Consider the following 15562-nt stretch of genomic DNA (forward strand, 5'->3'; position numbering starts at 1 on the left):
ATGCCCTTAACTGCATTTCTCTCATTACAGGAGCTCGTATTTTACTGAACCATTTAGCAAGGTCCGTGTGATTTTAGGGTTAGAAATGTCGCAAGGATCTAACAATAAATTCAGTCCCAAGTACCGAGAAACTATACCATATGGAGTGAGAAGTAAACTTTAGGCATGCTGATTCAGCCGTTGGAACGGGAACCAGGGAAAGATCATTCTTACCAACTTGTTGCAACTACCAAAATTGCACACACGACTAGATTTGAGTCTCTGAATTTGCTTAGCATCTCCTCAAGCGCATGCTCCTCAAGACAATGTCAAAATTGATGATGAAACTGAACTCCTAACATACACACTCGCGGACTAGAGCAACAACAATAGCAAGCAAATGAAGTTACAAACCGACCTCCTGTGAGTTACAGCATGTAAAGTCCCACATCCAAGTTCCAAGATGAGCCTCTTGATTCATCCAGGTAGTTGGATGCGCCGAAAAAACTAGAATACCTTTTCTTCGCTCTCAAAAACCTAAACAAAAAATAGAATGGTCTGATTTTTCAGCTCATAGACCAACCCAATATGACCGGCCGTTGCTGTTATGAATTGGGGATGGAGACGGCGCCATCAGAGCCCACTCATACCACACCTGCAAAAGCAGAGAAGATGAGACTCCAATTACAGGATTCATACATCTGAGAATAGACAACAGTGGAGGCCACACTACCTTAGTGGCACCACAGCATCGCCAAAAGTGCACTTCTATGGGTGACTCCGACGGTACGTAGATGGGCTTCCTCAGTGGGAAGAAGATCGGGAACCTGGAAATGCTCATCATATGTCAAAATCAAGAACGATGATGACAGGGCTTGGAAAGGATTGTTGACAGCTTCTAAAATCAGGTTGCCAGCTGCCACTTACCAGCTAAACATGTTTGGTGTACATGTGTTTGGCTCAATCCCAAGATGGACATCTTTATACAGTACAGCATCAAAATATCCAGCAAATCCTGCCAAAATTATGGGACATGTAAACTTAGAGCGACACAAATAGCATCTACGAATAAAAAACCCAATGGAAAGTATAGCTGCATACCATGTACAAGGCATGACCCCGTATCTTGTGGTAGTTCAAACTGCAACTTGGTATACCTTTGGTTGGTAGTTTTAGGTGAGAAATTTGGGTGTGTGAAAGAAAAAACCTACACATGTGAGGTGAGCATTAAATGTCGTCATGAAAAAGCTCTCAGGGAAAGACAATATATCACATAATGTGGTAAGATCACACAATCAATGAAGAGCACAAGTGTGGTCTCTCACCTCTTGTGGAGGCGCAAGTCTTGCCACTCGGTGTAGCTTGACAACATATGCAGTTTCAAAATGTGCTATATCTTTGTGCTGTTTGATCTGCACAAACCAAGCCACTTCAAGCTCTATTGAAATTTTACAAATATCATAAAAATAGTACAAATGCTTACATCATTGTGTAGTTTAGATGCTGTTACTGGTTGGATAAAACTTGTGTATCTGGAACACATGAAAACACCAAGATGCTGAGGATTGAAAAATGCAGGGAAGTTGGACCATATAAGAATACAGAAAGGAAAAAAGGCCAGTACGAGGAAGGAATAGAAATCCCATCGGGCTTCAAGAATCTCTGGGCACCATCTAGACACTCAGGAGATAATTCGTTATCACCAAAGGATCCAAGCAACTCACTGACCTGTTTCATAATTGCATGTAAGACACACTGTGACAACTTGCTAAAAGATTTGAAATGTCACTTTCCAACAAAGTATCAGCATACCAAAATATCAGCTTTTTCAGGAGCATCCCAGCACCGCATGTCACTAGAGATTATAGTAACCATGCTTTCCCACCCTTCCAATTTGATCAAACTCTGTATCAGTTCCGGAAAATTAATCAGATCATCATATAATCATCTCTATCTAGGCAGGAAGGCAAGAACAGACAACCAACAGAAAAGTAATTATAAAATGACTGCATCAATGATCATTGAACTAACAAACTTCCACCATGTCTACTGGTATAGTTTGAGACCTGGGAATCGAAAATATCCATTGAACAACTTACATGCAGGGTAATGACAGCGTTAGGATTTTTCTCCACAGCATATACTTTTAACTTGCGACCAGTTTCTTCTGCAGCCTGCATTTAATATGAAAGGATACTCAGACTCCTGGATAATATGAACAGAAAAATAAAAACTTCTACAAAATTACAGATACATTATCAAGGATTGTGGTAAGTTAATAAGTATCAGGAGAAAAAGGACCTCACCTGCAATGATGCTCTTACTAAAGGCCCTCGGCCTGCTCCAACAACCATCAACACCTTTGTGGAATGGCGAATGAAATTAGATCAATAAGTTCTAAATAAACATTCAAAATTAAAACTGTACATTTAAGGGAGTGGTGCAGGAAATAGGTTCGGTGCTTCAGTTACATTTTGTAGACAATGAGAAGGTGCAGATGAGCTTTTAAAAAGATTTCCAATGGTCCCTAGTCTATAAATGTTATAGACGTAATACATTTGTTCTGGCATAACGATGGATTGGCTGCAGTTACTGTACAATATGCAATGGAGAAACAGGATAATATATGCCAACTCTCAACAAAAACAATTGGCTATAAGAATCATCATTTACATTTAAAGTGATTATGTATCAGTTCATCTTTTAAAATAATTGCACCATCATGCATCTTCCTGGGAGCATGGACTGCAGCCTTTTTGTATATGGAGAAGAGAAACAGGTTCTAGGCCCAATCTTACCGTCCTAGTTGTGGGGATTTCATCATCTGAAACCTTATCAACCAAAGCCTTGGCGATGGCTCTCTGATACTGTTAATATGATGTAAAACAAGGAATTATCAGTTCAATTCAAAAGCTAACTTTGTTCTCACAATATGTCAACAAAAACATATTCACATAGAGCGAAAACAACATTGATTTTCAAAATGTATAGCATTAAAAGATAGACAGAAACCTGTGTATATTTCACAGTGTCTTTCTCGAAAGTCTCATAAGTTTGAGCTTCCAAATTATCCATAAGAGGCTGCCAAACAAAAAAAAGAAAAGTTATGAGAAAGTGACGGTTGCATTCTAATGGAGGAAAACGAGAGCCATTGTCACATAACTTGCAAGGAAGCATAATTTCAGGTGATCAGAGGAGCTCAAGAGTAAGTGAAGCAGTTATTACCTGGAGAGGAGATTGCAGGAAATCCCTGTAGTTGATCTGGAATAAGGAAATTCAACATAATATCAACAAAGATGTCAGTAAACAAGATAAATCACGTGTCATGGAAGATAAACATTTCGCTAGAGTGGATACCTCAAATCGTTCCTGTTCAGGAAGTGGATCCATCCTCTGATAGAGGTAGGCGATGTAGTCTAGGTACGGGCTCAATGCATGCCGAGTGGGGGTATCTGGAGCAAAAATTTAGGTATGAAGAAGTCATATTCTAAAGAAAACTCAAGAAGTGGCAAATTTCCCATATTAAAAAGGAGAATATTGAATTTGATCTTTCAAAATTTATTTGTGAAGTTAACTTTGTAGATTACAACAGTTACTGTAAATGTACGTGTCAGAAACATTGTTTAGATAACCATGTGTAGTTAAAGACCAGCTGACTAACAATTCTAAAAGTTTGCAGGAGTTACCTTCAGTGTGGTTTTCATCAACTCCGAGCACTCCTTCAGATGCTTGGGAAACATTATGGTTTGATCTCCCAGAAATAATAGCCTAAACAACAAACAAAAATTCAGGGCCTCGGGAAGAACACTACACAGTATACAAAATTACCTCTGAAGCTGAAGGGCTCCTTTGATTCATAAGATTTGTAAAGGAATTGTGTAGGATTTGGATCCTATGGGAAATTTTCCTATACAAGTTGTTTGATTCATAGGAACACATCCTATAGGAATCTTGTAGTGTAAATCCTATAGGAAAAAACCATTAGGCCATACCTCATGGAAAAATTCCTTTGCTACAATCAAACACACTTTATCTTCCCATAGGATTCAAATGTGCATGACATCCCAACCCTTTGGTTTTCCTATTACTATGTTTTTCCTATCATATGAACCAAAGGAGCCCTAAAACCATATTTGCAAAAGGAGGGCAAGTTGTGTGCTGTGCCAATAATTCAGAAGGCTCTGCTGTTATGGGGGGAAATGCTTGATATAAGGAAGCATAATAAAGAACTCACCTGAACTGAATGGTTAAAAAATCCAGTAAGCAGAGTCTGATGGCGCTTCGACAAGCAAGGGTAGCCTCTTGCATTTGTTAGAAAAGCCTGCAAATGAAATATCTATTAGTGATGCAAACATGCAGGGCATATAGTAATACCTGAAGAAATGGACATTAAATAATAAAGTTGTATGGTTACATCCGTTTGAAGAATTGCAGCCCTTACAGGCTCCCCAAACCACCGCCCTAGGGAATTCATTGATGGCAGTGAGCTCCTGACAAGTGAATAGCCAACATTTGTAAGGAATACCAAAACTACGACATTATAGATGAAATTTGAGTGATATCTTTGCTTGGAAAAAAAAAGTTTGGTGTAACAATACAAGATCACCACTTACAAGATATCCAGTGCTACATACAGTTGACTGCTATGCTCACACAATAGTCTGAACGAATTCCACCATTCCCACGAATCTACTATGTCACTCTGCAATTTAGGAGAACGCGTAGAAAGAGAGTTATGTGGCGTGTGTAAATATATAGTATTAATTCTTGAATAGGCACGACCTTTAAGAACACTAAAATTCCAGACCAATCTGGGTGGACCAAAAGTGTACCGTGGGATTATTATTATTTACTTGGGCTTCATCCATGGGTTCAGACTTCTCCAGAGGTATCCTAAGCCACAGCTTAATAAAGAAAAGGTGCAGATAAAAGTTAGATGTTAAACAAAAATTATAGAGTGCATACAACACTGGGAAGATGAAACTTGAGACAGAGGAAGGTACCTGCATATTGGTCAGGCCTTGCAAAATATTATTTACAACTCTAGCATAATTGGCACAGGACGATCTCCTGGGAGGAGGAAGAACGCATGCCTGCAAGGAAATGCGTCAAGATTCACCTCTTTGTATGATGAATAAATTATGTTATTGCAACTACTCCCTCCCTCCCTCCATACCAATTTACAGTGCTCAGGTTATGTGTTGTGTCTCCTAGCTAATTACGTATACAACCAATTGATTAAAATTAATATGCATTATGAGCAATGTGATTAGAATTAGACTACATGAATTATGAGCAATGTGATGGCAAATATACCTGCAAGGAGAGATGGGACGCCCACGCAATCTCCTGCTTGAGGGTGAGCTCCGAGTCCAACCGGAGCTGCGCGTCCTCCGAGTCCAAATCAATCCACTCGCTGATCTTCCCGACGATGTGGCTGCTCCACTGGGACGGGCTGAGGACGAGGTCCGACGCCGCCACCGGCAGCACGGCCCCCGGCGTGGGCCGGTACTCGGGATCGACCTGAACAGAGCGGGGCGAGTAAGCCTCCGTTTCAGAGGGGGGGCAGAAGACGAGGTAGGTAGAGGTGGAGCGCTTACGAGCGGGGCGAGGAGGAAGTCGAAGGCGGAGGAGAGGGAGTGCGAGAGGACGGCGGGGAGGCCGTCGCCGGCGGGGAAGTCGAGCACCTCCACCCCGCAGTAGCGGGAGTCGCTCTTGTCCCCGGCGCGCTGCCCCAGCGGCATCTTCGCCTGATACGTGCTGCCGGTGGCTCACGCCGCCGCCGCCGGAGGAGGGGAAGAGAGAGGGAGGGTTTCGGCGGGCTAGGGTTTAGGGTTTTGCTCGGCGGAGAGGAACGCGCGTCGCTTTGGCGGCTAAGCCTTCACTCTGCTTTGGGGTGACTTAGGCTGACATGTGGGGACACACAACATAATTTTTTCGTAGGGAAAAAAAATTGACGCATGAAATGGATACACGTGCACACTCACCCCTATAAACGCACACGTGCACACCCTACCTCTATGCTCACCTCCATAAAACTGAGCCGGCGGATTGAATCTTAAAATTAACGAAGTCACCACAAATGTCTCGCTGTCGATGGGAACGTCGCCTCCTAGTGAATGAATATTCCGCCTTCATGAGACACACATGTCAAACATAAGGTTTAAATTCTAGTGAGCCGGGAACATATACTAACTTATTCCCTCTTGACCAAATTTATTAACTCCATGTTATCTAGATACACATGTATTTACTCTACAAATTTAACTGGATACATATGAATCTAAACAAAGTTAAATTAACTAATATGAATTGGAGGGAGCAAAATATGAACTATTTCTTTTGGGAAACTATGAGTCGCACCAACACAAGTAAAACTGATGCAATATGAAGAACTAGATCTAGCAATAAGATGCAACCAAAAAAAGCGGTAAAAAGCTAGAGAGACAAACTTAAGGTGCGGCTTGACTGGTCGACCACCATCTTAGGAAAAGCAATTCCTTTGATGCAACTTTGCTTGAATTATAGAACAAACCAATCAATAATTAATTGATTGGATAAACTAGGAAAGAATAAAAATAAATGATCAAATGGCTCGGAATGTGCATTCGAGAAAGCAAAAAAAAAAATCTTACTCCCTCCGTCAATAAAATGATGTTGAAGATTTGTCTGAATTTAAATGTAGCTATACACTAAATAGTGTCTAGATAATTAAATAGTGTTTAGATACATCGAAACTAGACGAACTTGTGCATCCTTTTATTCGTATAGAGGTAGTGTTATTGTGGAAGGACGACAATATCATTGTGCAATGTGATTTACAAAAGTGTCATTTTATGGACAAAGGTAGTATTATTGTGGAAGGACGACAATATTATTGTGCAATGTGATTTACAAAAATATATTTTTATGAATAAAGTTAGTATTATTGTGGAAGGGCGGCAGTATCATTGTGCAACTTCTTCCAAGCTCTAGATGCGGCCGGAAAGATCATGTTAAGAAAAGCTATCTAGAAATGTGTTATTGATTGATGCTCAACTAAGCTCGACCTCGTTTCATCTTAAATATTTTCTCAAAAAAAGAGAGGGAGAATTCTTTAAAAAGGGAACATATCTCAAATTTAGAATTTTGTCAAAGTCATGACCATGTCCAGGCGAGGTTAGGTCCTTTGAGCATCTCCACCAGACGCGTGCACATTCGGCGCGCTAAAAATATTATACAACGCCGATTTTTGCATTTTTGGGCGCGGGCGCGTCTATAGATTTTCCAGAAGCGTGGAAACATACAGCGTGGAAACAACACTTTACTAGACACACTAAAATACAACACTAGAAACTAGTTTTGCATCCGTATTGATTGAAAATAAGATCAAACATAGTACTAAAATAGGTTTAACAAAACGATGACAAGAACGACAATTAAACAGATACAATAGAAACATCTAATCGGAAGTCGTAGTCCGATTTCGACGACTCTTACGGCTCGCTCAAGATCATATCCATCCAAGGGTCGTCGTTGTCGTCGATGGGACGGCTTCCTGCGCCTCGATGGCGTGCCAATGGCGTCCTTCTCCGCCCTGCGCTCCGCCTTCTTCTGCGCGTAGAAGGCGCGTCTGCTGGATATGCTCTTATATAGATATGTGTCAAAAATGAGTTGTTGGTAAAGTCATGAGTCGGTGCCACTGCGAGTAGTCGTTAATGACTCTATTCGATAGTTCAGCCACACCGCTAATTATTTGGAACAAAACATTTCTTGTGGTCAATTAAGGAGTGAACACTTTGTGGGATCATCTTGCGTACAGTTGATCTGTTGATGGGCTGATTAACCTTTGTGGGATGAAGCCCTTGCAAGAGAGAATTCCCTTCAAGTGGACGCAAAAAATATTTTAACTATACCGATAAGTGAGCATATGACAGAGGATTTTGTAGCCTGGCACAAAATCAAAACCTATATTTTTCTGTTGGGGGTGCTTATTACACTGCTTGGGAACATCAATTCAGTAACCGAGTTCAGAGAAGAGATGGGCAAGGGTTTGTGGGTAATAACGCACTATGGGATAAATATGGAAGCTCCAGGTCCCTGGAAAAGTGAAAATCTTCCTATGGCGAGCTTTACATGATGTGGTACTGGGAGATCGATCCTAGCCTCTAGGCACATTCGAGTACCGGCGATATGTCCAGTGTGTCGGGCAGGCCCTGAAGATATAAGACACCTACTGTTTACTTGTCTCTGTGCCCGAGAAGTTCAGAAAGAAATGGGACTACATGAGTTCATCGATCAAGCGGTGTTAGGGGAATGCTCAGGTTCATCTATTCTTGAAGACATAATCTGCGGACCAATGGAAAGAACCCTGGTGTTGGGCGTGCTTGAAATACATGAATCCATTACTATAGCATGTTGGTATGTATGGTGGCAGCGTCGAGAGATAGTTAAAGGAGAGAAGGTGGAAGATCATGTCGAACGACATTTGCGATCAACCTTTGACAACTAATTATGTTTTGGCATCATCAGCGAAAGCGGTTGAGAAGGTTGTCATCTGGAAGAAGCCAACAAAGGGTTGTTATAAACTGAATACATATGCGTATTTTCTTGCTGACGGATCAGGTTCAGCCGGCATAGTTCTTCAAGATAATCATGGTGCAGCAATTGCTGGTTATGCATGTTCGTTGGACCATGTGCTGGATGCGGCAACAACTGGCTCTAGCACTGCTAAAAGGAATTGAGTTCCTCGAACAAGTAGGGATCACACGAGCATACGTGGAGATAAATTCTTTAGAATTAATTCAAGCATGCAATGCCGAGATTCAAGTTTGGGATCCATATGCTGCTACTCTTCCGGAATGTTTTATGAAGGCACATCAGTTTGATTCTATTGTTTTAAACATTGCCCTAGAGATGCAAATCAAGTGGGACAGTTGTAAGCTGGGATGGAGATCCTCCAAAGTTTATTATACCTTTGTAATACATGATGTAACTTTGTTAGCTAATAAATAAAGTGCCGAATGGCTTTCCCCTAAAAAACATGTTATTATTTGTCAAAGAAGAATGAAAAAAGACACAAATTTGTGAAAGGAGAACGTAAAAATGCAGCTGCCAAAAAAAAAGAACGTAAAAATGCACCAGACGGGAATCGAACCCGGGTCTGTACCGTGGCAGGGTACTATTCTACCACTAGACCACTGGTGCTCGGATGGCAAATAATTTCTAAAATAATATAGATACTTTAATGTGAATCCTTCGTAGGGAAAAGAATGTCACTGCAGTTATATTACTCGTCAACCAATCTTTATACACACATGCTACTTCGATAGACATGCATCATTATAGTACATATCTAAAGTTGAAATCTGGGAAGCTCAGTTTCATTACAGATGATGAACTGCCGAAACAGCAAGAGAAATTCAGAGAACAGACCAAGTGAGCTGAACTTCAACCGTGAAAACAGCTTGTTGCGTGCAAACATGAGAAATTCGTGTGAGAAAAGCCGGTTTCTGTTGCAAATATGTATTCACGGCGTAAGATTGTTGCATTGCATCGAATCGTTCAGAACATCTGTTCGTATGTATCCTCTCAGACAAGGGTACAAAGATTCAGCTGCACAAGGAAATAACCGAAAATGCATTGGCACTTATGAATTGGGGCGCAAGTGAAATCACAGCCGTTCACATGCATATGGATGCTCATCTGTGGGGTCCGCTAGCTTATCCACTCATTGCAAAAGATTCTCTTCTTGAAATACACTACTAATTCTAAAATGAGTATAACTTTCGCATAATAAATGTAAATGAGATTTTGTTTGCATATTTGACTTCCTCCCGACGAACTCTTCAAAATGAGTCTAATATTTAATTTTTTAAAATTGATTTCGTGAACTGTATCTATAAAGTCCTCTATTGTTTGCGCATGTAGTCCATATGCCATGTTCATGTAGTCCTGCAAAGAAATCTTCTTTGGATTTATAAAGTCCTTGTCAATTTTTCATATGGTACATGTAGTAATGTCAAAAGTACTGTTGATTTTACACACATGACAGCTGTAGATTCCTTTTTCACGTGGGGTCATGCTGGACCGAATCTCGAGGAACACAACTATAAACAACGGTTGTGATATCAACTGCGCCCCATTTTATAAGCACAATCTGCGGGTCGGGAAATAACCTGCTCCATATACACCTGTGTTTTGGAGTTTGTTTCTTTGCAGAGGTGAGGTAGCTAGATCACTTGGTCGTCGTCGTCCAGCGAGTACAAGGCCTCCGGCCGGCCGTCCTCCAGCGCGCGCACCCGCCTCCGTATCCTTCGCAGCGCGCCCTCCACGGCGATGTCCACCGCGTCCATGCCCATCTCCTCGCTGCCGTGCCGCCGGTAAACCACCCTGGGTGCCAGCTCCAGCAACCGTTCCCGCATCCTCGCCACCTCCTCCTCCGGCACGGCCGCCAGGGTCTCCACGATCTGCACTCCGCCCAGCACCACCGCGTCCTTGGGTATGGTGACCGAGAACTCGTCGTACCTCCCCGGGGGCAGGTGCCACCCGTACTGCGTCCTCGCCGACGCGTTCTCGAAGAACACCGGCACGCACCCGGCCACGATCGCGTCGAACGTGGACCGCCGCGTCGGCGTGTCCCCCGGCGGCTGGAGGCAGAACCTAGCCTTGAGCATGGGCCGCATGTAGCGGATCGGGTCGAGCGCGCACGCGCCGGAGCAGTCCACAAGGTTGCAGACGTCGAGGGTGCGGTTGGCGCACTCGGCGAGGATGGAGCCGCGGATGTTGGGCCGGGACGGCTTGGACACGGTCCCGGCGTAGAGCATCAGCGTCGGGCGGCGGGAGCGGCGCGCGCGGGCGATCCAGGCGCGGAGACGCGGGAGGGAGGACGGGTGGAAGGACGTCGGGTGCGGCACGGCGTGCTCCTGCCACGGCCACGCGCGGGACTCGAGGGTGAGGAAGGTGAAGCTGTCGAACTCCGGGCGGCGGAGCAGGGAGGTGCTGCCCCAGAGCCTCGGGTCGGTGTCCGGCGGCTGCGAGTAGTCCCAGGCGGGGCCGGCGAGGACGAGGAAGTGGTCGTGCCCGTGTCGGCGCGCGAGGACGCGCGGGCGGTCGCCGGCCAGGAACTGCGCGAGGGGCACGCCGTGGACGCCGGAGAAGTTGAGCATGGCGGGCTCGAGGACGAAGGGGAGCGCGTCCAGCGCGGCGTAGTAGGGGAGGAAGACGGCATCGGCGCGGTCAGGGTCGTCGACGAGGCAGCGGTGATCAAGGAGGCGGCGGTGGAAGAAGGGCTCGAGGAGGCGCGCGTCAGTGCGGTACCATGACCGGGTGCGGTTGTGGGTGCGCGGGCCGAGGCCGTGGTTGGCGAGCGAGGAGCAGGAGGGAGTGGCGGAGGGGTGGTCGGCCAGCGGGAAGGCGGTGTCGCAGTGCCGGAGGAGGTCGGTGTTGAAGCGGGCTGGGAGCTGGCGGATGTGGATGCGGCGGCCGGCGCACGCGTCCGGGTCCGGCGTGGCCGCTGTGGCGGAGGCGATGATGATGAGGAGGAAGAGGAGACGGCGCGACATTGTTGGATCGATCCCGTTCTTCTCTATCTCCTCTCTCTAGGAAGAGCAGATCGAACGTGCTAAAATAACTGCCAAACAAACCGTTGCATAGATCGAATAACAGTTCTTTTTTTTCCACTCCGCAGTTTGACTTCTGAAATTGTGAAATTCGTTCGTACATGATAGTTTTGCCTTTTTGGAAAACATTTTCGAAAATTTTGCGAAAATTCAGTTAGTCGGTGCCCTCGCTATTCCTACTACTCCGTACATCATAACCGTACCAGTCAAACAATTGTTGGATGCATGCAGCATATGACAAAGGAAAGCAGATCTGGGCCCGAAATATGGCGCGCACGGTAACATTCTTTGACTCTTTCATGTGGCAGATCGAAGATACTCATGTGTGCACGTAGTTTAAGATACTCCATTAATTTACCTACAAAATATAAATTGGAGGTATGTCTAAAATAACTATATCATTAGATTCGTATTTAAAAAGTTTCCCAATGATGCATATAATTTATATTTTGTTGATCAAAATAATGGTTAAGATAGTTTTCTTAAACTATGTGCACACTAATTAAAGTGACCCGGAGGAACTCGCTATGCTATATTACCTCCATCCCAAAAGCTTAAGGATTTTTTTTTTGAAAAGTCAAACTAAGTAAAATTTGACCAAATTTGTCGAACAATCTATCAACAAATATAACATTTTGTAGATCGAAAAAGTGTCTTTGGCTCTTGGGCACGAGTGCTCCTACTTAAAAAAATAGAAAATCAAGCATATTTATTTCAAAAAATCTAAAAATAAATCTGAACATAGTAAATGACATAACCTACAAGCCTGTAAAATTTTAATATGAAATTCTTCATATTTTAGGCTACGCAAAAAAGACAAAATTTATTGAGATTTGGAGATTTAAAATATGCATACCTAGATCCCCACGTTGTCATTTTTGTGTAGCTCAGAATATTTTGTATTTGAAATTTAAATTCTGCACGTTTATGGGATAATTCATTGGCTACACCATGATTTTTTTTCTAATTGTTTTGAAACACGTAAGTGTGATTTCTTTTTAAACGGTAGGAGCACTGGTGCCTAAGAGCTAAAAATCTCTATCTTTTGTAGATACCACACGAAAATATAGTTTATTATCTATTTAATTATATTAATTTTGTATTTTGCATGTTAATAATTTTTGGTAAAGTCAAACTTGACATAGTTAGACTTTCTAAAAATAATATAAGCCTTAAGCTTTAGAATTAAGGTAGTAGAGGCAATTCCGCTTCAAGTAGGAGACATCAACTTTCTGCGCCCTCTCCGTTTTAACATTGTTTTAGTGATTTCTTTAGTAGTAGCTCAGAAATTTATTGTCATATTGGAGCCACCACTTGGTATGTCCTACGCTGGTGGAAGAAGCAAAATTTCGGCACGAAGTCTTTGACCTGCGTTGGGATGAATAGAAGCAAAAGGAAATATGTTTTGATCAAAAACTACATCACAACAAATATACATGCCCGGTGGAGACGTCGAAGCATTTTACACTTGTGTGAAGCGGACTATAGCCGAGAAAAACACGCCGTTTGGAACGGAAAGTAAGTTTATATTTGTTGTAGGGGCGGAGAGCCGGAGACTTGGCCAGTATGCACAACCGAAAATACGAAGAGAGGTGTAATTGGGTGTAATATTAACGAGTTTTTCGGATGGTTTGGAAAGGTTGAGAACTTTTTTAGGGAGAAGGTTGATGAGAATGTTGCGGTGAGGAAAGCTTCATTCCAAAATTTAAGCTGGATAGATGCATTGGCAAGCAAGGAGATACCAACTTAACCATATGTCGATGTTTACGCTATGCAGAGCCATTTTGTTGGTGGGCATGAAACGTGGTGAGTGATGCTTATTTTCTTGAAAGAAAGAGTTAAGTTTCTCGTATTCGACACCTCAATAAAGTTTGTGTAGTGACAAGTTTACGACTTTGCACTCAACATATTGTTGGAAATTAAGGAAGAATTTGTAAACATCGGAACCTTTCTTAAAGAAATAAATACATGTGAACTTGTTAAAACTATCAATAAAGATTACATAGTACGAATGTTTTGCCAAGCGAAGTGGGAGCCGATCCCCGTACATCAGAGAAAATTTGTTCCGAAGGAACATCGGAAAGAGTAGTAGAAGTGGGATCTGGCAATTTGTGGCTTTTGGCTTGTTGACATGGATCACAAACATATTGATTTATTTCATGAGAATTAGGTTGATTATGACGATGAAGGACTTATTGAACAATAAACGAACAAAGGGTGGCCTAGTCAATGATGCCACGTGGATGAAAAAGTCTTGAGTGTGATGAAGGCGTGCTTGGAGGACTCGGTGGAGATATGCATGAGAGGATACAAGCCGCCGTGACATTGACTTTTAAAAATGATTTACTTTGTGGCCTCAAAACTTTTATCAAGAAAGAGAATGGATGAAATTCAACAAAAGCATCATTATAAAGAGCGATTTTACGAGTGGACAATAAAACTTTGGAATCACTAGACACATGAAACTATTACGAATATGAATATTAAGTTTTATGCCATGCTATAAATGTATTAAGCGGAAACATTAATGCATGCGTGATTACCCCCAAGTGCAGGGATCACCGTAGTACAATTCGATAAACCCAGGAGGAGCTGAAGGTAAACTATCTATTCTCTAAAGCCCTATAATCCACTTGGCCTTCTATGCAAAGCTAGGAGATATGGTGTGTGTGTAGAGGTTTTTACTAGAAACTATATGTGTTGAAATTAAAATGCAAAAAGTAAAATACAAAACAAGTAAAGTGCAATAAATTTAAATGCAATGAAGTGAAGTGGAGTGGAGTAACTCAAGCGAGCAAGTGTTTAGGCAAATTGCTATTTTATTTGTGTGGTTGTCACGATTAGTAAAACTCATTATAGTCTTTTTTGTGTTTCTTCTATAGAGGAGCCATATATAGGTGTAGCCATATACATGTCCAAGTACACCCCTAGTGATTGATCCTAAGGCCATCGAAATGTGCAAACAAAAGATTTATTAAAACATGCATCTAAGAATGTCCAACCACCGTTGTAAGTTTAAAGGTCCCCATAATTGGACCCCCGTTAACATGCATCTAAGAATCGGGACAAGGTTTTTGTCGCTTCAGCTATCCTTCACCCTATCAACATGCAACGGTGATGACCTTATGCATCCCATTGACATATGTGTGCACTCATATATCAATAAATAAGACCATCATAGAAGATAACAAATACTTGTATGAAACCAACAACAAACTATATAAAATTGCCATGAACAATTCACTACTCAAACATCAACATGGAGATATAATGAGATCATGAGAAAACAATATATTGAATCATACATCATGTCTGCCAAGAGATTACAAAGGGGATGATGAAGAGTTGCTGTGTATGTTGATGAAGATGATGAAGATGGTGCTAATGCCCTCACCAGAGGGGGGTGGAGTCCACCGGAGGTGATTCCGGCAGCTTTTCCCCCCTCCGATCTCCGTCGGCGGCGGCGTGCTGACTCTCTGTTTCTGTGTTTTTGATCTACGTCGCCGTAGCCTTGACTAAACCCCCCGGGGTCATATATATAGTAGTTTTTAAGGCAAAACAAGTCGGTTCGCAAAATTATGAGGCGAAACGGACGCTCGAGGGCCGAAAGAGGCATGGTGGCGCGACCTCCGTGATACGTCTCAAACGTATCTATAATTTCTTATGTTCCATGCTAGTTTTATGACAATACTCACATATTTTACATACACTTTATATCATTTTGATGCATTTTTCGTCACTAACCTATTAACAAGATGCCGAAGCGCCAGTTCCTATTTTCTGCTGTTTTTGGTTTCAGAAATCTTACACAGGAAATATTCTCGGAATTGGACGAAACAAAAGCCCACGGTCTTATTTTCCACGAAGCCTTCCAGAACACCGAAGAGGAGACGGAGAGGGGCCAAGGCGGCCCCACACCCTAGGGCGGCGCGGCCTGGAGGGGGGCGCGCCGGCCTGTGGGGTGGGCCCCTCGGCCGCCTCCC

At 42.8% G+C, this 15562-nt stretch overlaps 2 protein-coding genes and 1 non-coding gene across 3 annotated transcripts; all 3 read right to left on the reverse strand.

Annotated features, from left to right (window-relative positions):
* Nucleotides 1–248: 248 nt before the first annotated feature.
* On the reverse strand, nt 249–5845 carry LOC127308421 (protein arginine N-methyltransferase 5). Its single transcript, XM_051339245.1, has 22 exons — nt 5580–5845; nt 5296–5502; nt 4983–5072; nt 4812–4883; nt 4593–4681; nt 4394–4469; nt 4214–4300; nt 3666–3747; nt 3337–3431; nt 3205–3240; nt 2992–3060; nt 2778–2846; nt 2286–2339; nt 2079–2153; nt 1792–1884; nt 1604–1707; nt 1463–1511; nt 1305–1391; nt 1081–1186; nt 907–994; nt 713–806; nt 249–634 (listed from the first exon to the last, which is right to left on the reverse strand). Exons 1-22 carry the CDS (start codon nt 5721–5723, stop codon nt 551–553), a joined length of 1950 nt encoding a protein of 649 aa, XP_051195205.1. The 5' UTR covers nt 5724–5845; the 3' UTR covers nt 249–550.
* A 3249-nt stretch (nt 5846–9094) lies between these two features.
* TRNAG-GCC (transfer RNA glycine (anticodon GCC)) lies at nt 9095–9165 on the reverse strand. The gene has a single exon. It is a non-coding gene; the product is annotated as a tRNA-Gly (tRNA).
* A 787-nt stretch (nt 9166–9952) lies between these two features.
* On the reverse strand, nt 9953–11538 carry LOC127309749 (probable xyloglucan galactosyltransferase GT19). The gene has a single exon (XM_051340484.2). It carries the CDS (start codon nt 11520–11522, stop codon nt 10191–10193), a length of 1332 nt encoding a protein of 443 aa, XP_051196444.1. The 5' UTR covers nt 11523–11538; the 3' UTR covers nt 9953–10190.
* Nucleotides 11539–15562: the final 4024 nt, after the last annotated feature.

Source organism: Lolium perenne, chromosome 6 (assembly GCF_019359855.2).
Source record: "Lolium perenne isolate Kyuss_39 chromosome 6, Kyuss_2.0, whole genome shotgun sequence".
Classification (NCBI taxonomy): domain Eukaryota; kingdom Viridiplantae; phylum Streptophyta; class Magnoliopsida; order Poales; family Poaceae; genus Lolium; species Lolium perenne.